The sequence below is a fragment of the Somniosus microcephalus genome, chromosome 5 (assembly GCF_052327205.1).
Source record: "Somniosus microcephalus isolate GS21.2 chromosome 5, FLI_Smic_1.0, whole genome shotgun sequence".
Taxonomy (NCBI): Eukaryota; Metazoa; Chordata; class Chondrichthyes; order Squaliformes; family Somniosidae; genus Somniosus; species Somniosus microcephalus.
The window spans coordinates 77,708,134-77,733,391 of NC_140991.1; the positions used below are offsets into that span (position 1 = coordinate 77,708,134).

A 25,258-nucleotide genomic window follows, 5' to 3' on the forward strand; every position below is an offset into this window, starting at 1 on the left:
TTAAAAATTTTCATTTTTATTAAAAATGGACAAATTTCACACTGCACAAAGTTAAAATCACTTTTCCAGACCCTTAACATTTGTTTGTCAGTCACCACGCTGTTAAAACCCTGTTACACCTAATCCCTTTTGGTTTAACTTTTAGTGGAGAATTTCACAGCGTACTTACTGTGGAAGAGCCAAAGTTTACATCAGTTTCACTGATTTACGACATTTCACTGATTGCCAGCTCTGTGTGTGTGTGTGTGTGTGTGTGTGTGTGTGTGATGGGGGGGGCGGTGCATGCACAAAGTACAGACAGTTTCAGAGCTGTCATTGACAGACTGCTACTTCGGGATTTCCTCATGCGCTTATACATGTGCCAAATCCCGAAGTTGTGGTTAGTTTCAAAGGCGGCATGACAGTGTAGTCTGAGAGTACGCCGTCATACCAACTGCAAATTCAGGGCCAAAGTGCTTGCACACACTTCCACACATTTGGAAAACTCTTCAATCCGAGTAGGCTACAAGACTCAACATGGATCACAAAAGAGATTCTGTATGACCATCGTTTTCAGTTAGCGCTGCTCTAGAAATGCTTACCACAAGGATATTCAGCTCATTACTAACCATTTTGTTTCAGTTGCTAACAGTTAGTTTTATTATGAGCCTGAATGCCACAGTTTAGTGTCTCCTAAATTAGCTGCCTTTCTATCCATTGGAAAATGAGTCAAGGGGCGCATCCTAACACAACTGGCAAGATTAAAAGGAGGATAATTTGGCGGGGTGGGGGGGGAATTGGCAATAAGATGACAATACAGATAAAAAAATGTTAAATGTTGACTCACCCTGTGAACCTGAGTTTGTGGGTTCAGGCTTTACAGGTTGTCCTATGGAACCAAAAATACATTATTATCAGATAGGAACTGAAATGATTAAATAGGACTGTTAATTTGCTAGGACCATAATAGAAACATTTTTATTTTCTGGGATTTGGAGCATTAATAGTACTTTTGTTAGACTTAGTGGTTAATAACAGTAGGTTTTCAGATTAATAGATTATAGGTATGTGCATAATCAAACTCTAGGTAATCTATAAAATCTCTGGATTCTGTAAACTCTGCTCTAGGTTTTATTTGGTTGAGAATTCAGTCTTTTGTTAAAATGCCCAGCTGTAAATTTGTACTAAAAAACTGTACATGCTTACACAACAACTCCCACCCCTTCACAGACTCTCTCTCACCTCCAACCCTCCCAATTCCTACTTGAACTCTTCTCCCTCTCCCAATAATTCAAGCAGGCAATCTACTTCTTCTTCCCCCCCTCAGTTGAACCGAGGACTCTTCAACACCTCCACCTCAGTTCAAGCCGGTACTCTTTCCCTCCCCCCTTCCCTTGTTCAGTTTGAGACTCTACTTCTTCCTCTGTTGAAGCTAGTACTCTTGATCTCTTCCAATCCCTTCAGATCAAGCTGAGGTTCCTTCCTCTCCCAGTTCCAGCTGGCATTTCTCCTCTCCTCCCCCCGTTCAATTAAATCAGCTAAAGCTTCCTCCCCATCCCAAAGTGCCACTCCTAATTTCTAACACCTTCACTGCATCCATTTCCCCCTTCCCTCTTCCGTCATTGCCATACGTTTGTGCTTCCCATTCCACTACATGGCTATCCATTACTCTCCCTCCTTCACAACCATCTATATCCTTCTTCCATCCTTCCCTCACTGCCACTCCGACCCAAGACCTGCTGCTACTTGAAGTGATTTTGGCTGCTGGATACTATGAGCTGGAATTCTTGTTCGCGCGTATATGCAATGGCAAGATTCACTTTAAGTAGTAGCAAGACTGGGTTAGGAGTGGCACTGAAGGTACAGAGCCCTACTCCACGCTGATTTTCATCAGCAAATGCTGACCATCAGTGTGAATATTTAATGGTTAGTGTGTATACAGTAGCTGGAAGAAACCTCAAATGGCTGCTTACTGGTGCTTGGCAATAGCAAGCAGCTGCTGTAACCATAGCAAATCATCAGCAATAACTCGTACTAAGCTTTCTGTAGCACCAGTACTACAAACAGTGAGATTTACACAGCTAATACAGTATAAAACACAAATACCATCTCCATGTCAGTCACCATGGCAACCAAAGTGTTATTTCATGCGGCCTTGCTCAGGAAGGAAACAAATCTCCAACCCCTAACAAAACTGAAAGTTAAGCTTATTTTGAATTCTTTAAGAAAATAACATGAAACGGGAAAGCATAACTGTTATAAATATAAATGCCCCCTAGAAAATAGTTGAACATTGTATTTATTTCACCCATGAGAAAGACCAGTGTAAGTGTCATTCATCTAGTTAATGCCCAAGAAGAATGAGCCAAATGGCCTTTTCCCATCCCTGACTTTTTCCTTTTGTGGTCTTTTTCATGAGTGGAATAAATATACAAGCCTGGAAGTTATTGTGAGTGATTTTATTATAAGAAGGTTTAAAGAGCTTACGTTAAATTTATATCTCTACCATTTTAATAGAGGTGTTAACCTGTTTATCTTGACCGGGTTTACTCCTCCATTAAAGCAGGGGAGAGAGGAATTTGATACGAATGTGTTAGACATCAGTACGATGACATCGCCAACAGTAAGGTCCAGGCTATAACGTACAGCAGCTTCTCTGTAACTCATGTTCGCAGCACTTGATATTCTTAATCGAATTTTAAATACAATTCAATATGACATGATAAAAGCTGAGAATCCATTCTTTATCCTTGCCTTTTTTAATTTTGCAAATCCAGTCATGTGATTTCTCACAAAATATGTCATTCCATTGCATGTCAGTACCCGTTCCTGTTTCAACACAGTTCTCAATCCCACGATGCTGGTTGGGCTCGCCAGGATTCCAGTTCTCATATACTACCTGTAACAAAGACATAAACAGCTACATTTTTAACAGTGTAATTATTTGAAATATATGGCAACAAAGAAAAAATAGCAGTAAATACACTGAATTAGTACAAGAGCATGCACCACTACAATAAAAATGGCAAGTAAAGGCACTATGAATTTACATGAAGGTAATTTAAGTTTAAACAAACCTAAATCTGAAGGTACTATTTCAAAAAAAAAGAGCCCAATTCCTTGCTTTGGATGGATTGGGATAAATGTTAAATGGAGAAAAATATATATCATTTGAACATGCTTAATATCAGGAACAATTAGAAAGCACAGATGAGAGAATTAGGGTGTGGTCACACTGCACTGTTTCCTTGTGAAATGGTTTTACTTCACACCAACACTGCAGTTACAGTGTAAATGTAGGTTAAATGTGGAATCAGCGCCTGATCTGACACCAAAGTGCAGTGCAGTGCTCTGAAGTCAGTTCAGGCCTTGACAACCCATTTACACTGCATTGGACTGAATTTCCATGACCCTGGGGCTGTAAATGGAGTGGAACCTGGGTGGGTAGGGGCAGAGGTTGGGGGCCAGTTCTTGACCCTTTTTCCACCCGCTAAAATCTCTGGCTGATTAGGGGTAGTTGCATAATACATCTGCCCACCAATAAGAACATAAGAAGATAAGAAATAGGAGCAGGAGTAGGCCATTCGGACATTCAAGCCTGCTCCGCCATTCAATGAGATCACGGCTGATCTTCTGCCTAAACTCCATTCACCGGCCCTATCGCCATATCCCTTGATGCCCTTACTAGTCAGAAATTTATCGACTTCTGTTTTGAATATACCCAATGACTAAGCCTCCACAGCCCTCTGGGGTAGAGAATTCCAAAGATTCACCACCCTCTGTGTGAAGAAATTTCTTCTCATCTCAGTCCTGAATGGCCTACCCTTTACCCTGAGGTTGTGGCCCCTGGTTCTAGACTCCCCAGCCAATGGAAACATTCTCCCAGCATCCACCCTATCAAGCCCTGTAATAATTTTGTATGCTTCAATGAGATCCTTTCTTATTCTTCTGAATTCAAGAGAATACAGGCCTAGTTTACTCAATCTCTTCTCATACGACAGTCCCGCCATCCCAGGAATCAATCTCGTGAACCTTCGTGGCACCTCCTCTATGGCAAGTACATCCTTCCTTAGGTAAGGAGACCAAAATTGTGGTGTGGTCTCACCAAGGCCCTATATAATTAGAGTAAGACTTCTTTACTCCTGTACTCAAATCCTCTTGTAATGAAGGCCAGCATACCATTTGCCTTCCTAATGGCTTGCTGCACCTGCACATTCACTTTCAGTGACTCATGTACAAGGACACCCAGGTCCCTTTAAGCATCTGCATTCTCCAATCTGTCACCATTTAGGAAATATTCTGCCTTTCTGTTTTTTCTACCAAAGTGGATAACTTCACATTTATCCACATTATATTCCATCTGCCATGTTCTCGCCCACTCACTGAGCCTGTTGAGATTCCTTTAAAGCCTCTTCACATCCTCTTCACAACTGACACTGCCACCTAGCTTTGTATCATCAGCAAATTTGGAAATGTTATATTTAGGTCTCTCATCCAAATCATTGATATAGATTGTGAATAGCTGGGGCCCAAGCACCAATCCTTGCGGTACCCCACTAGTCACAGCCTGCCATCCTGAAAAAGACCAGTTTATCCCTACTCTTTGTTTTCTGTCTGTTAACCAATTCTCAATCCATGCCAATATATTACCCACAATTCCTTGTGCCCTAATTTTGTCCACCAACCTCTTGTGTGGGACCTTATCGAAGGCCTTCTGAAAATCCAAATACAACACATCTACCAGTTTCCCTTTGTCTTCTCCACTAGTTACATCCTCAAAGAACTCCAAGAGGTTTGTCAAACAGGATTTCCCTTACATAAATTCATGTTGACTCTGCCCAATCTTACTATTAGTTTCTAAGTGCCCAGTTATTGAATCCTTTATAATATTTTCCAGCATTTCCCCAACTACTGATGTGAGGCTAACAGGTCTGTAGTTCCCCATTTTCTCTCTCCCTCCTTTCTTAAATAGCGGGGTTACATTTGCTATCCTCCAATCTACAGGAACCGTCCCAGAATCTATAGAATTTTGGAAGATGACAACCAATGCGTCCACTATTCCAATGGCCACCTCTTTCAAAACCCTAGGATGTAGGTCATCCGGTCCTTGGGATTTATCGACTTTTAGTCCCATTAATTTTGCTAGTACTGTTTCTTTACTAATAATAATTTCTTTAAGTTCCTCATTTTCGCTACACCCTTGGTTTTCTCGTATTTCTGGGAGGTTTTTGTGTCTTCCTCCGTGAAGACAGAAACAAAGTATTTATTTAATTTCTCTGCCATTTCCTCATTCCCCATTATAAATTCTCCCGTCTCTGACTGTAAAGGACCTACATTTACCTTCGCCAGTCTTTTCCTTTTCACATACCTATAGAAGCTTTTACAATCTGTTTTTATATTTTTCGCTAGTTTGTGCTCATATTCCATTTTCCCTTTCTTTATCAATTTCTTGGTCCCCCTTTGCTGATTTCTAAAATGATCCCAATCCTCAGGCTGACCGCTTTTTCTGGCAACTTTATAAGCTTCCTCCTTTGACAATACTAGCTTTAATTTATTTTGTTAGCCATGGTTGGATCACTTTTCCTTTTGGGTTTTTATGCCCTAGAGGAATATATGTTTGTTGCAAATTATGCATTATTTTCTTGAATGTTAGCCATTGTATGTCCACCTTCATACCTTTTAGTGTAGTCTCCCAATCTACCATGGCCAACTTGTCCCTAGTTTCCTCTATTTAGATTGAAGACCTTAGTTTCAGATTGGACGACATCACTCTCAAACTTAATGTAAAATTCAGTCATATTATGGTCACTTGTCCCTAAAGGCCCCTTTACCACAAGATTATTGATTAGCCATTTTTCATTACACAGTACCAGATCCAGAATAGCCGGTTCCCTGGTTGGTTCCTCCACATACTGATCCAGGAAAACATCTCGCATGCATTCCAAGAATTCATCCTCCACACCATTAGTGGTAATTTGATTTGCCCAGTCAATATCTAGATTAAAGTCCCGCATGATTACCGTATTGCCCTTGTTACATGCGCTTCTAATTTCTGGATTGATACTGTGCCCTACATTACCACAAATGTTTGGTGGCCTATACACAACTCCCACCAATGTTTTCCGCCTATTGCTGTTTCATAGCTCCACCCAAACTGATTCCAGTTCTACATCACGATCTGCTGAGCCAAGATCTTTTATCTCTACCATACCGATCTCATCCCTTATTAACAATGGGCAGGCATGTGCAACACAGGAGTCATTCAGTCATAACGGCACAGAAGGAGGCCATTCGGCCCATCAAGTCCATGCCGGCTCTCTGTAGAGCAATCCAGTCAGTCCATTTCCCCCGCTGTATCCCCGTAGCCCTGCAAGTTTATTTCCCTCAAGTGCCTATCCAATCTCCCCTTGAAAACATTGAGGCCTAGAAATTCAGTTGCTTGCGCCAGCTGGTAGCGCCTTAGGAGGAGGAGATGTTGGGCGCTAGGCGGCTAGCGGCCGGGCGCAGCGCGATCTGCGCCTCTCCCCAACTTCACTAGAGATTTAGCGTCAGCGCAAAGTCTTTGCGCACGCTCAGCCGCGCGCACAGATCCTGACGTCATTTCCTCGTGCAACGCCCTTTGTGCGCCCCAAACCGGAACTTCAGTGGCGCCGCCCTTCTTTGCGCCTGGCGCCCCCAGCGACTGGTAGAGGGGAATGGTTCCCAGTCGCTGCGGGGTGCGGGGGGCGCTATTTAAAGGGGACTCCTCCTGCATTATAAGTGACAGCCATTTTGTGCCAATCCTTCTGTGTGAGAGACAAAGGCAGAGAGCTTTCTGCTTTGACTCAGCGCTCGCACAGGTACTTCTGGCTTCAGGCCAGAGCTTTGCACTTGGATTTCACTTTCAGTGCCATAGCCTTGAGTCACCACATATACTGTAATGGGGGCTACAATGGGTGGAAACGTTGGCTTTCTGCATTGCATTCAAAGGGATCAGAGACGCCGTGAGAGAGTGCCAGTCATGGCCAGATGGAGAAGGGCCAACAGGTGTCGGCACAGGAGGCCTTACCCACCCAGGGTATACCGCCAGCAGTTCTCATATCTGAACATGTCTGAGGAGCAGTGTGTTCGGAGGCTGCGATTCAGAAGGGAGGTGGTCACTGAGATCTGCCACCTGCTTCGCAGAGATCTGCAGCCACAGCTGAGGAGCAGGACGTCTCTGTCGGTGGCAGTGAAGGTGACGGTGGCTCTCAACTTCTATGCCACCGGCTCCTTCCAATCCGCTACTGGGGACATTGCCAACATCTCCCAGTTCGCGGTACATTGCTGCATCCGACAGGTGAACAATGCCCTTTTCAGAAGGAGACGTCAGTACATCTCCTTCCCCATGACCCTGGACAAGCAGCAAGAGCGTACAATGGGATTTGGAAGAATAGCGGGCTTCCCCATGGTCCAGGGCATAGAACTGATGAACCAGCATTGGTCAGGCCTTGCTTCAGGGCTGCAGTGCGTAGGGCATGGCAGCCAGACAAGTCCACCCTCCCCCTTTAAGAGCTGACCGGCGCCAGAGTGTCTGCCGTCAATCAGCAACTCGCCGCACCTGCGCTGCGCCCGCCCTCGGGGGTATCGCCCCGGACCACCGGCTTAGCACCTAATGATAGTCGTGCATCGCCTGTTTTAGCGCAGCAGCAACCTCTTGGGGCGATGCGACTGAATATCAGTGAAGGTGGCGCGAACTTGCGCCGGGCGCAAACTTTAGCGGCCGCCCGACTGTAGCGCCCCGAACGTGGCTATACTGAATTTCTAGGCCTGAGTGTCTCCACTTCCACCACTTCCGTCGACAGCAAATTCCAGGTCATCACCACTCGCTGCGTAAAAAGGTTTTCCCTCACATTCCCCCTGTATCTCTTGCCCAAAACCTTAAATCTGTGTCCCCATTCCTTGTACCATCAACTAGTGTGTACAGCCATTCCTCGTCTAGCCTATCCAAACCCGTCATAATCTTGTAAACCTCGATCAAATCACCCCTTAATCTCCTTTGCTCTAATGAAAACAAATCCAGCTTCTCCAACCTGTCCTTGTAGCTAAGATTCCCCATCCCCGGAACCATTCTGGTAAATCTCCTTTGTGTCCTCTCAAGGGCCTTCACATCCTTCCTAAAGTGTGGTGACCAGAACTGGACGCAATACTCCAGTTGTGGCCTAACCAGCGCTTTATAAAGGTTCAGCATAACTTCTCTACTTTTGTACTCAATACCTGTACCTCTATTTATGAAGCCCAAGATCCCATATGCTTTGTTAACCACTTTCTCAATGTGTTCTGCCACCTTCAGGGACCTATGCACATTAACTCCCGGGTCCCTCTGTCCCTGCACACTCTTTAAAACTGTCCCATTAAGTGTATATTACCTCTCCCTGTTCCTTCTGCCAAAATGCATCACCTCACACTCCTCTGTATTAAATTCCATCTCCCACTTGTCTGCCCATTCTGCTAGCCATTCAATGTCCTGTTGCAGTCGATTGATATCACAATCACTGTTTGCCACAAGTTTGGTGTCATCGGCAAATTTAGAAATTCTACTCTGTATTCCAATATCCAGATCATTTATATATATATCAAAAAAAGCAGTGGCCCCAGCACTGACCCTTGGGGAACACCACTGTCTACCATCCTCCAGTCTGAAAAGCAGCCATTTACCACAACTCGTTGTTTTCTGTCCTTAAGCCAATTCATTATCCAAGCTGCCACTGACCCACCTATTCCATCAGCCTCAATTTTGTTAACCAGCCTTCTATGTGGTACTTTGTCAAATGCCTTCCAAAAATCCATGTAGACAACATCCATTGCATTCTCTTCATCGATCCTCTCTGTTACTTCATCAAAAAATTCAATTAGATTAGTCAAACATGATCTTCCTTTTGCAAATCTGTGTTGGCTCTCCTTAATTAGCTTTAACCTCACCAAATGCCCATTAATTCTTTTCCTTGATTATTGTTTCTGAAACTTTACCCACCACTGATGTTAAACTGACTGGCCTGTAGTTGCTAGGATTGTCCTTACACCTTTCCTTGCACAATGGTGTCACATTTGCCACTTTCCAATCCCCCGCATCTAGGGAAGATTGGAAAATTATGGCAAGCTCTTCAGCTATTTCCTCCCCCATTTCCCTTAGCAACCTGGGATGCAAGCCATCTGGACCAGGTGACTTGTCCGCTCTAAGCATACCCAGCCTTTCTAGTACATCATGTCTATCAATTTTCACCCCTTCCATTGCTTCTAACTTTTCCACTGCTACCGATATTTTGTCAGCATCCACCTCCTTATAAAACACTGATACAAAGTACTCATTGAGTATTCTAGCCTTGTCCTGCGCCTCTAAGCATATATCACCTTCTCTGTCTCTAATAGGCCCCACCCCGCCTCTTACTACCCACTTACTGTTTACATACCGGTAGAAGATTTTTGGGTTCTGTTTTATGTTAACTGCCATTCTACCCTCATATTCTCTCTTCGCCAATCTTATTTTCATCTTCACATCCTTCATCCTTCATCAACTTATTGTATTTGGTCTGGTTCTCCCTTGAAAAATACATTGGATGTAATTCATGCCATTTGCAACCTAGCAACATTGAGCATCGGGGATGCTTGTATGTTCCTAGCACCTAGAGTTGCTAAGGGCCTCGGAGGGGGATATCACATGTCAAGGCCAGTTTTTCTACAACACTTGATCAGCAATCACAAAGTGATCAAATGCTGCAGGGAAACTGGACTATTTAGGAGCTGTCTTTTAAAAAAAAATATTTTAAAAAGTTTCCGCCAGTGTGGTCAGCCCACTCACACTACGGCTATTCACTGCAATGAGCTTTCTCTCCCAACCTGAGGTGGGGTGCCAAGCTGTGCTGCAATGGCATGGGCACACACCCAATATATGCTAACGCCCCTGATGCCTGAAAGTTGGATGGGGTCAGGTACACAACCAGTGGGCGGACAGGGGTCCCATCCCACTGTACTTACAGCAGTGGAGCATGGCCTGAGGAAACCTGGGCCCCACATGTTCATGGTGCTTTGCCCCGGTGGTGAGCTTGTTGTGTAAATGCACTGTTAGAAGCTCGGAGATTCCATAATACTGTTATTCCTTTTAAATAAAACTTTTGAGTTTGAAAACAGCAATATGAACAGGTGAGAAAAATAAAGTTAATTCTACAAATGTTTGTCGCTAACTAAATTCTTAAAGGCCTTCGTTAAACATCTAAAACCGGAAACGTAGCGCACTCCAATACATCAAAATAATGAGTAAAAATGGAATGCATTACAATTAAACTATGGGCATTATGTAATTTTAAAACGGGGAGTTATTCATTTAAAAAGCAAAATAGGAAGTTATTTCAAACGACACACATTTACTCATTTAAGGGCAAAACACTTACTGGACTGCCATCACTCCAGATAAATCCACCATTCGGACTCGGCTTACTTAGTCCAATCCACACAGGTGAATAAACCAAAGCCGACCTATATATAATAAAAAGAAAAATGGAATCATATATTGTGGTCGATTTGAACTTCAGGCGTTGAATTGGTGCTGGCTGGGCAGGGCAAATGTGCCATTTACCCACAAGAAAGCGTGAGACCATTTTGATGGTCAGGCCTCACCATCCTACGACAGGTGAGTTGCCCATGAGTTTTCAGATGTTGACAAGCCAATGAAGGGGGGTGGGATTTCACATGGGCCCAAAAGATAAGCTGCACTCCTGAAAGCAAGATGCACCCTCTCTTAAAGCGAGGAAGTTGGATTACCACTGCAGCACTCTGATGGGAAATTGAGCATCAGCAAGGTCTCAAGGAAGGACGCCACGACTCTCAGTCCTGGAGATTTTAGTACAGGGAATGAGAGTGCGTAGGTTCTTCCACAAAGATTTTAACTCCCAGGAAGACCCTGAGCAGGTTTGGAGGAAGATCGCATAGCAGTCAGTGGAGTCAGCCTCATCCCTAAGACATGGTTTCAATGCCAGAAAAAATTTAATCACCTTACATATTTAGTCACAGTAAGAATTGTTTCTTGTCATGACTCCTTCTCTGCATCATATCTTGGCACATTACCTCCGACTACCCCCACCCCCCCAACCCCGCACCCCACCTTCCCACCCCAAGCATTCCCATCCCTTCCTGCACCTGCTTATACTCTAATGAGCAATGGGGACTACAGCTTCCCTCCTCCTACTTTCAACTGAACTATCAGCAGTCGCTGTTGTCCTTACAGCAAACACATGCAGCTGTCACATGGTTGCACTGGGAAAGCTATTTCTCGTCCTTACCACCATGTATCACCCTCCTGCCACTTTCCTGCTCTGTAACAGCTCCCCATTCTGCTCACTGCTTGCTCAAGGCCACCCACCCCGCCCATCTTCCACACAAAAACCACTAACAGCTAAAATCTCCCTATAATTTCTAAGGCCTCTGCTATTTCTTCCTCTTTTCCCTCAGCATCCTAGGATGTATCCCATCAGATTTCGACTCTCTGGAGTTTAGAAGAATGAGAGGTGATCTCATTGAAACATACAAGATTCTGAAGGGGATTGACAGGGTAGATGCTGAGAGGTTGTTTCCCCTGGCTGAAGTGTCTAGAACTAGGGTGCATAGTCTCAGGATAAGGGGTAGGCCATTTAAGACCGAGATGAGGAGGAATTTCTTCACTCAGAGGGCTGTGAATGCTGAGTCTTTGAGTATATTCAAGGCTGAGATAAATAGATTTTTGGACTCTAGGGGAATCAAGGGATATGGAGATCGGGTGGGAAAGTGGAGTTGAGGTGGATGATCAGCCATTCCACCATCTACAAGGCACAATTATGGAGTGTGATGGAATACTCTCCACTTGCCTGGATAAGGGCAGCTCCAACAACACTCAAGAAGCTCAACAGCATCCAGGACAAAGCAGTCCGCTTGATTGGCACCCCATCCACCACCTTAAACATTCACTCTCTCCACCACTGGCGTACAGTGGCTGCAGTGTGTACCATCTACAAGAAGCACTGCAGCAACTCGTCAAGGCTTCTTCGGCAGCACCTCCCAAACCCACGACATCTTCCACCTAGAAGGCCAAGGGCAGCAGGCGCATGGGAACACCACCACCTCCAAGTTCCCCTCCAAGTCACACACCATCCTGACTTAGAAGTATATCGTCGTTCCTTCATCGTCACTGGGTCAACATCCTGGAACTCCCTACCTAACAGCACTGTGGGAGTACCTTCACCACAAGGACTGCAGCAGTTCAAGAAGGCAGCTCACCACCACCTTCTCAAGGGCAATTAGGGATGGGCAATAAATGCTGGCCTTGCCAGCAACGCCCACATCCCATAAACACATTTAAAAAAAATGATCTTATTGAATGGCGGAGCAGGCTCGAGGGGCTGTATGGCCTACTCCTGCTCCTATTTCTTATGCTCTTATGTTCTTTTTCCTGTGTTAGTTTAACTAATTTCTCTAATACTTTCCTTTTAATTATTATAATATCTCTCGTATCACTTTTGACCGATTCAGATTTACCTCCTCCCCAATATCCTTCTCTTTTGTGAACATTAATGTGAAATATTTGTTAAGTATCCCCACCAATTTCCATTTATCCTCTAATAACTCACTATCCTCTCCTCTCAGCATTACCCCCAAGACCTAGTTTCAGTGCATGAAATGGTTTAATAATCTGACAATGAGGAGCAAGGGTTAGTACAGGCCTTTCTATTTACATTTCTCTGCTTTACACCTAGCCATAGCACTTACCCCATGCCCTCCCACCACCCCCCACTTCCCCCCCACCCGCCCCCCCCCGCCCCCCAGCAACACTTTGAACGCTTCCCTCTTCTACACTACATGCTTCTCCACCAATCGCAGAAAGCTGGTATCAACAAAAGTGACTATAAAGCTGTCCGATTGTCATAAAAGCCCAAAGGTTCACTAATGTCCTTTAGGGAGGGAATCTGCTATCCTTAACTGGTCTGGCCTATATGTGACTCCGGTGCCACATCAGTGTAATTTGAGGTGGTCTAGCAAACCCTTCTGTTACCACCAGTTTCTCAGGACATCTAGGGATGGACAATAATTGCAAACTTGCCAGAGATCCTGAAGGAAAATTTGATAGGCTCTTTATGGGGCTGAGTCTCAGGGGACCCTTTGTTGTCATATTTTCCTTCCATTACCACCACTATGTTACTAGCTTTGCAGTGGGTTTAATGAAGAAAATCCAACCCTGGAAGTTTAAATGAGAGAGGTAGGTCATTCAGCGCAACGCATCTGTTGCCATTTATTGGAGAAATCTAAACCAAATGTTACTGTCCCACTCTGTCCCCAAAGCCCTGTCGCATTCTCTGCTTCAAATATTTACCCTTAAAAGATGCAATGGCATCTACCTGACCCATTTCTTGTGGTGAGGCAGTCCAGCCTCTGACAAGTCTCTGTGTGTAAAAGAAATTCTGCTAACCTCTCTCCTCACTCTCAGTGACAATTTTAAATCAATGACCCATCATCGCTGACTCCCCAGCCAGAGGAAATTGTCTTTGCCTAGTCACCCCATCTAATCCTTTCAAATTTTAAAACCCTTCTATTAAATCTTCTCTTCGGCTCCTCTGGTCCAGTTGACTGCTGAATACATTTGAAATTTTCATTCTGATTGGAATGCCATTTTTAATGTGAAATGAGCCACACAACAGTCATGTTGAGTTCCAGCACAATGAAATAATGTTGGCCTGGGTATTTACTGGGGCAGGTTACACAGGCGGGGGTGGGGGGTGGGGGGTGGAGTTTCCAGATGGGAAACCCAGAATGTCCGGGGTCTGGGTTTCCCCACATGCTGTGGAGATTTTACTCCATAGCGGCATGTTTTGGCCCTGACAGGTTCCCTGCCTGGAAGTTAGCCTGATTGACAGGCTTGGCTTCCAGTTGGGTGGGAAGCACTCCAGAGCAGGCCGCAGCACCAGGTAGGTCCGATTTGCGACCCCAGGTTGTCCGATCCGGAGGGGGGGATGGTGGTCCGATCTCAGACCCTGGGGGTCTTTGTATGGTGGGGTGGGGTCTGATGGAGGGAGGGGGGATCCTGGGGGACAGGGGGAAGCACTGCTGCTCCTCCTGGCCCACAAGCAGTGCCGTGAAGGCACTTACGTTCTCCCCGAAGCTGTCCTCACCTCGCTTCAGCTGCCGGGTTTCCCGAGGCTTGGGAAACCTGGCCGCCCACTGTAAAACCTGCAAAGCAGGTTAAATCAGAGGCTGCCAGCTTCATTAACATATTTAAAATGCTAACCGGTCTCCTGGGAGTGGGTCGGCTGCCCACCCCTTATCCCGCCTCTGTAAAACCAGGAAGTCAACGGGTTGGAGCCGGCTTCCCGCCGGCTTCCCGACATGCTCAGAATTTTTCCCGATTTAACCGCCCAATCGCACCCAATCCCGCAATTCACCCATGTTAAAATTCCCCCCATTGTAACTCATATTGGGCCAGTAATTCCGGTCCCAACGCGTGAGTACGGACGGTGTACTCACGCGTGGGCCCGTTGGAAGTGCCAGATTCCAGCATGCACAGCGCATGCGCGGGAACCCGGCATTTCCTCTCCATCGAACTAAGGGGTTAAGAGGTCCAGCGCGTGCGCGCAGGACTCTACGTGCACGCGTTGAACTTCCTTCGTTTAGACACGTTTGCGCGTGTGCAAGGGACTGAACTTTTTGGAAATGAAAAAAGGAGGAGTAAGCAGTGGATTCTTGAAGGTAAGTGGTCTAATATTTAAAATTATTAAATTTTTTCCACAGCTTCATTGTTTTTAAGGACTTTATAGTAAGGTAAGTTTATTTTTAGACCCGAATTCGTGGAAAAAAAATTTCAAAAATTTTATTAATTGTTTTAAATAGTTTTTTAAAGTTAATTATAGTTTATTTAATTATTGGGATGTTTTTAAAATTTTTACTTAAAGTTAAAGTAGTCTTTTGGGCACCCGTACTTTTCATGAGTTTGACAGTCTTTACTATCAAACTCATGAATGAGTTTCCCCTCCCCTGATTGGCTGCAGAGTGCTCACCTGATCCCAGCCGGCACATCGTACTAACTACGCCGCTGGATCAGGTAAGCACATCGCGCCGACATCGGAACCGGGCCTGTGACAGGAAATGCAAGCAGGCCCGGGCTTCAGATGTCAGCGCGCAAGGTGAGTGCAGATCGGGGGCTTGCACACGCAGCAAGCACCCGATCCTAATTTCTGGCCCATTATATTGATCTTAGTCACTTGCCGTGGGTAAAATATTTGGGAGGAATGGGAGACATTAAATACTTACACTATTTTATTCCAGAGAAAACCTTCTTCAGAAGGATCATGGATGCTGACAAGATCTGCTCCAATGGCTCGGCAGTAATCACGGGCTTCAAACCATGATTTCTTAGTTCCTTGAGATCTTAGGTAAAGCTAGGTGGAAAAGTATGTATCTTATTAATCTTCAAAAACCTTGTGGACACAGCCTAAGAAAAAAAGGGCAACCTTAGGTAGAAGGCTCAGCGTTGATAAATTGTTTAAAATGAAGCCAGTGGAGGGGTTGAGGTCATATCACGTTAGTTAAAAGGGCTGTTATTCAGATGTTTAAGCACATTCCACTGTCGGACAGGGTATTATGGTGCTTGTGCATTCTATCCGACTGGCTGATATTTTACAGGACCTGGAGTGTGTTTTCTGATGTTAACCGTGGTCCCACTGCAGGCAAAGCACAATTTGAGATTTGCCCATCACCGTAGCACAGCAAACTTAATGAAACAGTGGGTTAGATCTTGCTGGAGAGGGGTATCTTGCGTGTATGCTGTTAGTTAGACTGTTTCCTGCACCCTGCCACTCAAAAAATGTTGCGCCGTATCTCGCTGGAAATGCAAGCTGATGATGGCATGGCGAGGGCAACAGGGCATCTGGGAGCTTAGTGAATGGTAGGACTAACAGTGTTACAATAGCAAAATACTGTGGATGCTGGAAATCTGAAATAACAACAGAAAACGCTGGAAAAACTCAGCAGGCCAGGCAGCATCCGTGGAGAGAGAAACAGAGTTAACATTTCAGGTCTGGGACCCTTCATCAGAACTGGAAAAAGCTGGAGATGTAACAGATATTAAGCAGGTGCAGAGACGGGGGGGTGGGGGTGGGGGGGGGGGAGGAAGGAATTGAAGGAATATACTGTGCTTTTGTAAGAGGCAGGAAAGATAAAATGTTGCAAATGGGAATGGCAAAATCATACAGCATGAAAAATGGGGCCAGGGGTTATAGTTTGAAATTGTTGAACTCAATGTTGAGTCCGGCAGACTGCAAAGTGCCTAATCAAAAGATGAGATGCTGTTCCTCGAGCTTACGTTGAGCTTCATTGGAACAATGTAATAGCCCGAGGACAGAGAGATCAGAGTGGGAGTGAAGCGGTGAATTAAAGTGACAGGCGGCCGGAAACTCAGGGTCACCCTTACGGACTGAACGGAGGTGTTCCGCAAAGCGGTCGCCCAATCTGCGTTTGGTCTCCCCAATGTAGAGGAGACCGCATCGTGAGCAGCGAATTCAGTATATTAAATTGCAAGAAGTACAAGCAAATCACTGTTTCACCTGAAAGGGGTGTTTGGGGCCCTGGACAGTGAGAAGGGAGGAGGTAAAAGGGCAGGTGTTTTATCTCCTGCGCTTGCACGGGAAGGTGCCAGGCGAAGGGGAAGGGCTGTTAGGGGTGATTGAGGAGTGGACCAGGGTGTCACGGAGGGAGCGGTCCCTTCGGAATGCTGAAAGGGGAGGTGAGAGGAAGATGTGTTTGGTGGTGGGATCACGTTGGAGGTGGCGGAAATGGCGGAGGATGATCCGTTGAATGTGGAAGCTGGTGGGGTGAAAGGTGAGGACAAGGGGAACCCTGTCATGGTTCTGGGAGGGAGGGGAAGGGGTGTGAGCAGAAGTGTGGGAAATAGAACGGACACGGTCAAAGGTGTGTCAACCACAGTAGAGGTGAATCCTCGGTTGAGAAAAAAGGAAGACATGTCGGAAGCACTGGTATAGAAGGTGGCATCGTCAGAACAGATGCGGCAGAGACGGAGAAACTGGGAGAATGGAATAGAGTCCTTACAGGAAGCGGGGTGGGAGGAAGTGTAGTCCAGGTAGCTGTGGGAGTCAGTGGGCTTGTAGTGGATGTTTGTCGAAAGCCGATCGCCAGAAATGGTGACGGAGAAGTCAAGGAAGGGAAGAGAAGAGTCGGAGATGGACCATGTGAAGGTGAGGGAAGGGTGGAAATTGGAAGTAAAGTGAATGAACTTATCTAGTTCAGGGCGAGAGCAGGAAATGGCACCAATACAGTCATTGATGTACTGGAAAAAGAGGTGAGGGAGGGGACCTGAGTAGGACTGGAACAAAGAATGTTCCACATATCCCATGAAAAGGCAGGCCCATGTGGGTTCCCATTAATTTGGAGGAAGTGAGTGGAGTCAGAGGAGAAGTTGTTCAATGTGAGAACAAGTTCAGCCAGGCAGAGGAGGGTGGTGGTGGATGGGGACTGGTTGGGCCTCTGTTCAAGGAAGAAGCGGAGCGCCCTCAGGCCATCCTAGTGGGGGATGGAGGTGTAGAGGGATTGGACATCCATAGTGAAAAGGAGACATTTGGGGCCAGGAAACTGGAAACTGTTAAAGTGACGGAGGGCGTCGGAAGAGTCGCGAATGTAGGTGGGAAGAGACTGGACAAGGGGAGAAAAAATAGAGTGGAGATAGAAAGATATACGTTCCATGGGGCAAGAACAGGCTGAAACGATGGGTCTACCAGGGCAGTCCTGTTTGTGGATCTTGGGAAGGAGGTAGAAGCGGGCTGTGCGGGGCTGGGGGACTATGAGGTTGGTGGCCATGGAGGGAAGATCTGAAGAAGGGGATGAGGTCAGTGACAGTATTGGAAACAATGGCTTGATGTTTGCTCGTGGGGTCATGGTCCAGGCGGAGGTAGGAGGAGGAGTCGGAGAGTTGGCGTTCAGCTTTCACATGGTAGAGGACCAGCAGTGTATCTGCTTAACCAATTAGACTTAAGGATTGAGAAAGAAACAGAAGAGCAACAAAGGTGGGTGAATTAGAGTCAAATCAGGTAGAGAAAGGGAAATAAAGAGGGGGAAAGAAAAATTGGATTAAGAGAAGGAAAAAGAGACAGAAAGGAAAATTAAGGAAAAAATTAATAACTTAAAATTTAGACATTTTAAAAATCTCTAAAAAGAATTTAATACATGTGGGAATGAGACTGAACAGTTTAAATTGTTCCCTTTCTGGGCTGGAGAGATTGATTGGTATTGCATTAACAATTATCACACTGTTCAAAGGGTACTTCCACTCTTAATTACTAGCCCTAGCTTTCTGTGGCGAGTTTAATTGGCAATGAATGTGCAAATTCAGCAAGTACTTAAAAATAACAGGAGGCTAAGGGCGACATCCCATTTGTGCGAAGCAAATGATAGAGCGGCATAAATCGACCAGCAAGTTCTGGATATTCGCAACTCATGGCATAGCTCTTAATCCCCTGAATTTGCTGTCCGATTTGCACGTTAATAAAGTTGTTTTTTTCCACAGCAAGAATTGGCCCTATATGTCACATGAGTGAGGGTGAAAATATTACAACCTAGAAATTTGATGATGCCACGCCTGTTTTCCGAGCGCTAAATGGGCACCTGAACTTCCAATATGGCGGGCAGGAAGTGTGCGCCCATTCCGATCTGGAAGTGCACCGTCCACCACATTGGACCGGGCTTGTCCATAGGTGTCAAGAGTGCATAGCAGAACTATTTTAAAGGAATAAATAAAATATCCAAATTAGAACTTCGGACCTCATTCTGATATGAACAGCACTGTGGGAGGAGGCCACGAAGGTCAATGGTGGAAGTTCAGGTCACTGCTGATGTCGGGGGGGAAGGGAGATCGGGGAGCCTGCAGGTCAGAGCCAGGGAGGATGGAGATCAGAAGTCGAGGCCGGGGGGTGGGGTGGTGTGGGGGTGCGGGTGGGCGTGGGAGGGTGGTGAGAGAGGGAGGTCGAGGGGAGGGGATCTCGGGGCCAGGGGTCTGGGAGCGGGGGCGATCAGGAGGGCAGTTTAATGCGGTGTAGGAAGTTCCTCCCATCTCCACATTCAGGTAAGTAACACCTTTATTGCTGTAGGCGTTCTGCAGGGTTGGTTTCCCTGAGTGCATTTTGCAATGACACTGGCTGTCTCAGGACAAACCAATCTTGCAGACCTCAAGCAGGCGTTACACCTCTTACTTGCATATGCAAAAGGGCTAATGCCTACTTCAGGTATGGGTAAAGGACGCATCTTGTTTGTCCTTACCTAATATGGCGGGTGGCATGCTTCCTGCCTGCCACTTTGGGGACTTAGGAGGCAGTATAGCACCTAAAAAAAGGGCGTTATGTGGTTCAATTTTTAGGCCATAAACCTTGATATTCAGGAATAATTACAACTACTTGATACTCTCCTTTTTTTGGCTGAAAATTGGTTTACAAGTGGAGATAAATAGGAGAAATAAAGAGAAAAGAGATGAAGAGAGGACAAAGAAATGCTTGAGTCTATTGGGTTCTGACGTGAAGATGCTATCTACAAGGAAAAAACCTAAATGGGAGGAAAAATGAGGACATCTTCAGAACATCCCCCAAAGAATTTCACAGCCATTGATTTACATTTTAAGTGTATTCACTGTTGTTTTGTATGTAGGTCGGGCTCTGCTGGAAGCGTTTGGCTCCAGATGTCATCTGAACCTTGATCCAGACATGGAGCTCACTGGCAGAGAAGAGGAGATAATAACTGAACTCGACAATGTAAAGCAGCATTTGACTGCACATCAAGGGAGTTCAGTGAAGATGAAGAGGAAAATTCTCCAATGGTTGGTGTCATACCTGATATAAAAGAAGATGCAGTACAGGTCAGTCATCACAGCCCCAGGACATCCGAAAGTGTCCTTGGCCGAACCATCTTCAGGGAGTGGGTGCATGAGCTCCAGTGCAGTCGGCAGTTCAGGAAGCGGGGAGGGGTGGAGGGACTTCCAGACAGGGGAGGAATATACTTCGGTTGTGGGGCTCGGAGGAAAACGTTATCTCCTCCTGGCCCCAGGAAGGAGAGTTTTAATCTTACCTTACATGCACTTCTCAGTGGTCTTAATTGACATAATAGGACCCCTATTTGCATAAATGTAAGAGTCCCACTTGACTCAGGTGGGCGCCTCATACGCCTGAAAAATCAGACAATTTAAAATCACATTGGATTGTGGACAGAGCGAGTAATTCACCTGCTCCATTTTAATTGGCGCCCCCGCCCCCCACGGCAGGTTTCCGCTGGAAAGTTAAAATTACACCCCAAGGTGGCTGCAGGCTGTTTTTAAAGAGACGGCACACTGTTTAACATTAATCATATATAAAACTATAAAAGGATGCAATTTAAATATTCGGTAGACTCACCTTGAAGCAGTATCCGGAGCCCTGGTATGTTTTCCAGTCTGCCGAACAGGTTGCGGCAGGAGATGTTGGTATAATTGCAGGAGGTGTCACACCAGCCGCCCAACGTTTGCAGATATATTTTGCCTTGGTCTTACAGTCATAAATACCCCAAAGCCCAGCAGCATTTCCAGTCGCCATACCAACACAGCCAGCTTTTCTCCCTGTAAATAATAGTTCAAATATCATATTCTGTAATAACCAAATAGACTAACAGGTAAGAAGCAGATTACTGTAATACTCCTCAAACAAATTGAAACCATTGGATCTTATTTGAAGATGAGCAATAATTTAACTAAATCGTATCATTTTTAGTCAGGTACAAATTTGCATATTGAAATGTGGTGATTAACACCCGGCTGGGGATATTTTCTTTCTTTATGACTGGGAGAAGGGGGACAATTTTAACCTAATGCGCCCATCGGGAAACTGACGGGATCAGGTGCAATGCTGGTTTTACACCCCGCGCGACTTTACTCTCCATTGAATCATAGAATCATAGAAAGTTACAGCACGGAAGGAGGCCATTTCAGCCCATTGTGTCCGTGCCGGCCAACAAAGAGCTATCCAGCCTAATCCCACTTCCCAGCTCTTGGTCCGTAGCCCTGCAGGTTAGAGCATCCCAAGTGCACATTCAAGTACTTTTTAAATGTGGTTAGGGTTCCTGCCTCTACCACCCTTTCAGGCAGTGAGTTCCAGACCCCCACAACCCTCTGGGTGAAGACATTTCCCCTCAAATCCCCTCTAAACTTTCCTCCAATTACTTTAAATCTGTGCCCCCTGGTTTTTGACCCCTCTGCTAAGGGAAATAGGTCCTTTCTATCCACTTTATCTATGCCCCTCATAATTTTATACACCTCAATAAGGTCTCCCCTCAGCCTCCTCTGTTCCAAGGAAAACAGACCCAGCCTATCCAGTCTTTCCTCATAGCTAAGATTCCCTACTCCCAGCAACATCCTTGTAAATCTCCTCTGTACCCTCTCTAGTGCAATCACATTTTTCCTGCAATGTGGTGACCAGAACTGCATGCAGTACTCTAGCTGAGGCCTAACTAGTGTTTTATACAGATGAAGCATAACCCCCCTGCTCTTGTATTCTATGGAGTCAAAAGAGAGTAATATAAGGTGGAGTATAAAACCGGCGGTCCACCCAATCTCTTGGGTTTCCAACCAGCAAGTTACTTTAAAATTATCCCCAAGATTTCCGTTTGAACCACAGATCAGTGGAAATGAAATGAAATCTATCTAACAGGATGCAATGTTAGGAGGTGCGGTGCTTAATGCCCACCTGGCATATCGACATTCCAATGTGTAAACGATACTGACTCCCCATTCACAGACTTGAAGGTCCTTTCATTTTCTGTATCAGATTTTATGCCAATCCAAAAATACGTCTCAGGACGCAGACCAATTAAGCTTGTCAGAAAAGCTTGCTCATATCTGGAATGGAGAAAAAATATTAAGCAATAGAAAAGCTGGTTCCCCTCCACTGAGGCAAGAAATGTCCTTCCAACAGTAGAAACTCTGATGCAAATGTTCAAGTTTCATAGAATGATACAGCACAGAAGGAGGCCATTCGGCTTATTGTGCCTGTGCTGATTTAACAGTAACAAAAGAAACAAGATACACCTAACCAAAGCATATTGCACAGAATTTACTAACTGATTTGCCTTAATAGTAATTGCCTCAACTTGATCAGATGCTTTCAGAGTATGATCAATGATCACTCCCAAATCCTTTCCCTCTTTGGCTCCTGCAAAAGCAGACCCTTTCACCTTATACGCATTTACTATTAACCAATATCTAAATACATTACCCTACACTTATTATATTAAAATCCATCTGTCATATCTCAACCCATCATGATTGGTTGAAGACAGTGGCCAAATCCTATTATTTTGGAACACCCTTGAAAATTCGTGTCCAAGAAACCAATAGTTCTGACACAAAGGCAAAATACTGCAGATGCTGGAAATCTGAAATATAAATAGAAAATGTTGGAAACATTCAGCAGATCAGGCAGCACCTGTGGAGTGAGAAGTAGAGTTAATGTTTTAGGCTATTGACCTTTCGTCAGGACTGGAAAATGGTACAGATGTAACATATTTTAAGGAAGTACAGAGGGCAGGGAAATGGGGGTGGGGAGGAAAATAGTTCTGGCATGTGGATTCTCACTTTACAGTGTGATTTTTGTGAAGTCGACTTTTGTTCAAGCCAAAAAAAGACTAGGTAGGTCAAGGGCCAGATGGTAATGTGCAAATGAATGAATGAATATGATTAGAAAGCACAGCTTTTCAGAAAGAAATCAGAGTTACGGAGACTACATCAAGTGTGCAATAATTACCAATCAGCATAAAGCTTCATTTTGAGGATTTAAGCAAGAACATTAGTGATGCATTGGTTGATATTTTCTGAGCTCCATAAATATTGGAGAAGTATCTGAAGATTTGAGGATAGAAAATGGAGTTTCAGTATTCAAAAAAAGGAATAAAGCACACACCAGATAATTACAGGCTGGTTAACCTAAAATCCGTAGCAGGAAATGTTTAAGGGGATTTTCATGTGTTTATCTAATAATTTGTATTTTTTGGTTTATACAATTGAGGAAACAACATGGCCGTCCATAGAAACCATATTATTGTTTTGCCGCAGTTGCTGTTTCCTGATTGGTAGATTTGATAAATTTCAGCGTTTTGATTGGTTGCTTTTGTGTTGTTCATTTTGTGTTCATTGGTAGTCAATGACAGATAGCTTTTTCTACCTGCCTACTAGTTTCTGATTAATAGCTTTCATTGCCCATCTATATTTGAACAAATCATCAAGGTTAACACAATAGACAGTGGTTATTTGCCCAAATCAAAGTTCCTGAAAAATCAATCAATGGAATGGAAATCGGTTGGATTCTATAATGAGCAGGCGACCTGCTCCATGAATTACCACCCAGATGCTGAAGATGAAAATTTACCCCAATGTCTTTGGCTAGCACTTTAATTCAGTCCCTAATTTGATTCTGCCATTGACTTTTCACTTCACAATTAGTTTAGTTACTGGTGGATTATAGGGTTCCTCTCAACTATGCCTTTAGTTGGTATTGTTTGCCTACAATCAATAAATAGCTCACTAGAATTTAAGAGATAATTATTGTTTAATATGATGGGTATTTGTAGTTGATAGTTTCCCAACAATATTAAAATATTGTCGAATTATTCTACCAATTGCTTATCAGCAGAGTTACAAGTTTCCCTTGTTAGATAGTGGTATCTGTTAGTAATTGATAGGCTATGTAGTGTATCAGAGATGCCTGGTTCTGTATAATTAAGAGGTACCAACTTATTGCAAATGCATCAGGCAGTTTTCATTCACGATTCCAGTCTGTAACCAATAGCTTGAAGTTTAGAGGAATTCAGTAAAATACTTCAGTCAGAATGATACAAGGGATAAGAATGTTTGAGCTGCTCCTCGAGTTCTCCCAGTGAATTATCACATTGAAATATAATTCAGGTGCTGGTGTTTGGGGATTCCTAGTTGGCAGCATATTGGTGTTTATCCATTATTAAAATTTCCTGACTCATCATTATGTGTTATATCACTTTCCAGTAAGCTTTCAGCATTATGTGTTTCAGTTCTCTCTAGATTTCAGGTACAATGTTACTTACCTTTCTTGAACATTAACAAGGGATGCATCCTGACTCTGGCACATATTAGTTGCTTCAGTGAATGTCTTTATAGTCTGCCCAATCAAATAGCAATGTATCCCAAATCTCTTCCAGCCCTGTAAATAAAAATACACATATGGACATTTATGTGAATTACAACAGGCTGGAGATATAGGCACACTTCTTATTGGACAGCAGAAGCTAAGACCTTTAAAAGGCAAAGGCTTAATTTTCTATTCACGTTGCTTCTGGCACAGAGGAATATGTTTTAAATATCGATTAGCCAACCCACAGAGCGTGCCTGCTGACCGCCTGATAGTACCAGCGGAGGGCTCGATCTATTTTGAGGGCTGGTCCTCATTACTATGCTGCCAATGGGCTGTTGCGGGCGGCTGCTTAGACATGCAACTATTAACTTCACCAGCTCAGAGTGGCAGAGGCTAATATTCCATCAGCGTTCTTGCTCCTGATTGCTACCCAGTTACACCTTCTGGAAAGTGTCCATGTGTATGAATTGGGTAAGGATAAGATGTGGTTTGGTTGTAATGGTCCACATGGTCGAATAACCTGTTGATACACACTGCATAGGTTTGCACATGAAGACTGAGCACTTGGGCAAAGTCCCAGGACAGTTGGCATTCATGGAACTGTATGAGTCAGCACCTTCAGGAGAGGAGTTGGCTGGTAAATTATGTGCCAGGCAGTACCATATTATAAGTACATGATGAGGTTTGGGATTCAAGACAGAACATGGCAGGACTTTCATTATATTGTAAATAACTACACTGCAAATTTAAATTTTAGCCAAATATTGTGGGAAGGAAATATTAAAATTATTTTTCTTCAAATTTGAAAGCTTAAATTACAGAAAATGCATGACTTGCTGAGCCTGTTGGGGACAGTTAATCTAAAAAGAGGAACAACATCTACAAGGCCATTCCGTTAAAAAGTAATGAGTCAGACTTAAGCGGCCTGCTTGCTTTCTTATCAGTGAAAATGGCCTAGAAATTCGGTGGCGCCCCATTTGGGGCGCCAAGCTCGCCTGGACGCCAGAATTACCGCTCTGGGCGGAGCTGCTTGCGCCAGCCCGATATTCAGTTTCAGCGCCCCAAACGGAAGCGGGGCGCTGCTCAAGGCGCCCCGCATCCCTCTTGGGGCGCTGCAACTG

The 25,258-nt window shown here is 44.6% G+C and overlaps 1 protein-coding gene across 1 annotated transcript in view; it reads right to left on the minus strand.

Moving 5' to 3' along the window:
- Positions 1-25,258, minus strand: part of mrc1a (mannose receptor, C type 1a) — a 254,012-nt gene that overhangs the window by 102,442 nt on the left and 126,312 nt on the right. Inside the window, 7 exon segments of the mRNA XM_085987853.1 lie at positions 827-868; positions 2,734-2,878; positions 10,386-10,470; positions 15,265-15,392; positions 20,400-20,599; positions 21,723-21,874; positions 24,091-24,206. Of these exon segments, the coding sequence (XP_085843979.1) occupies positions 827-868; positions 2,734-2,878; positions 10,386-10,470; positions 15,265-15,392; positions 20,400-20,599; positions 21,723-21,874; positions 24,091-24,206 (868 nt within the window).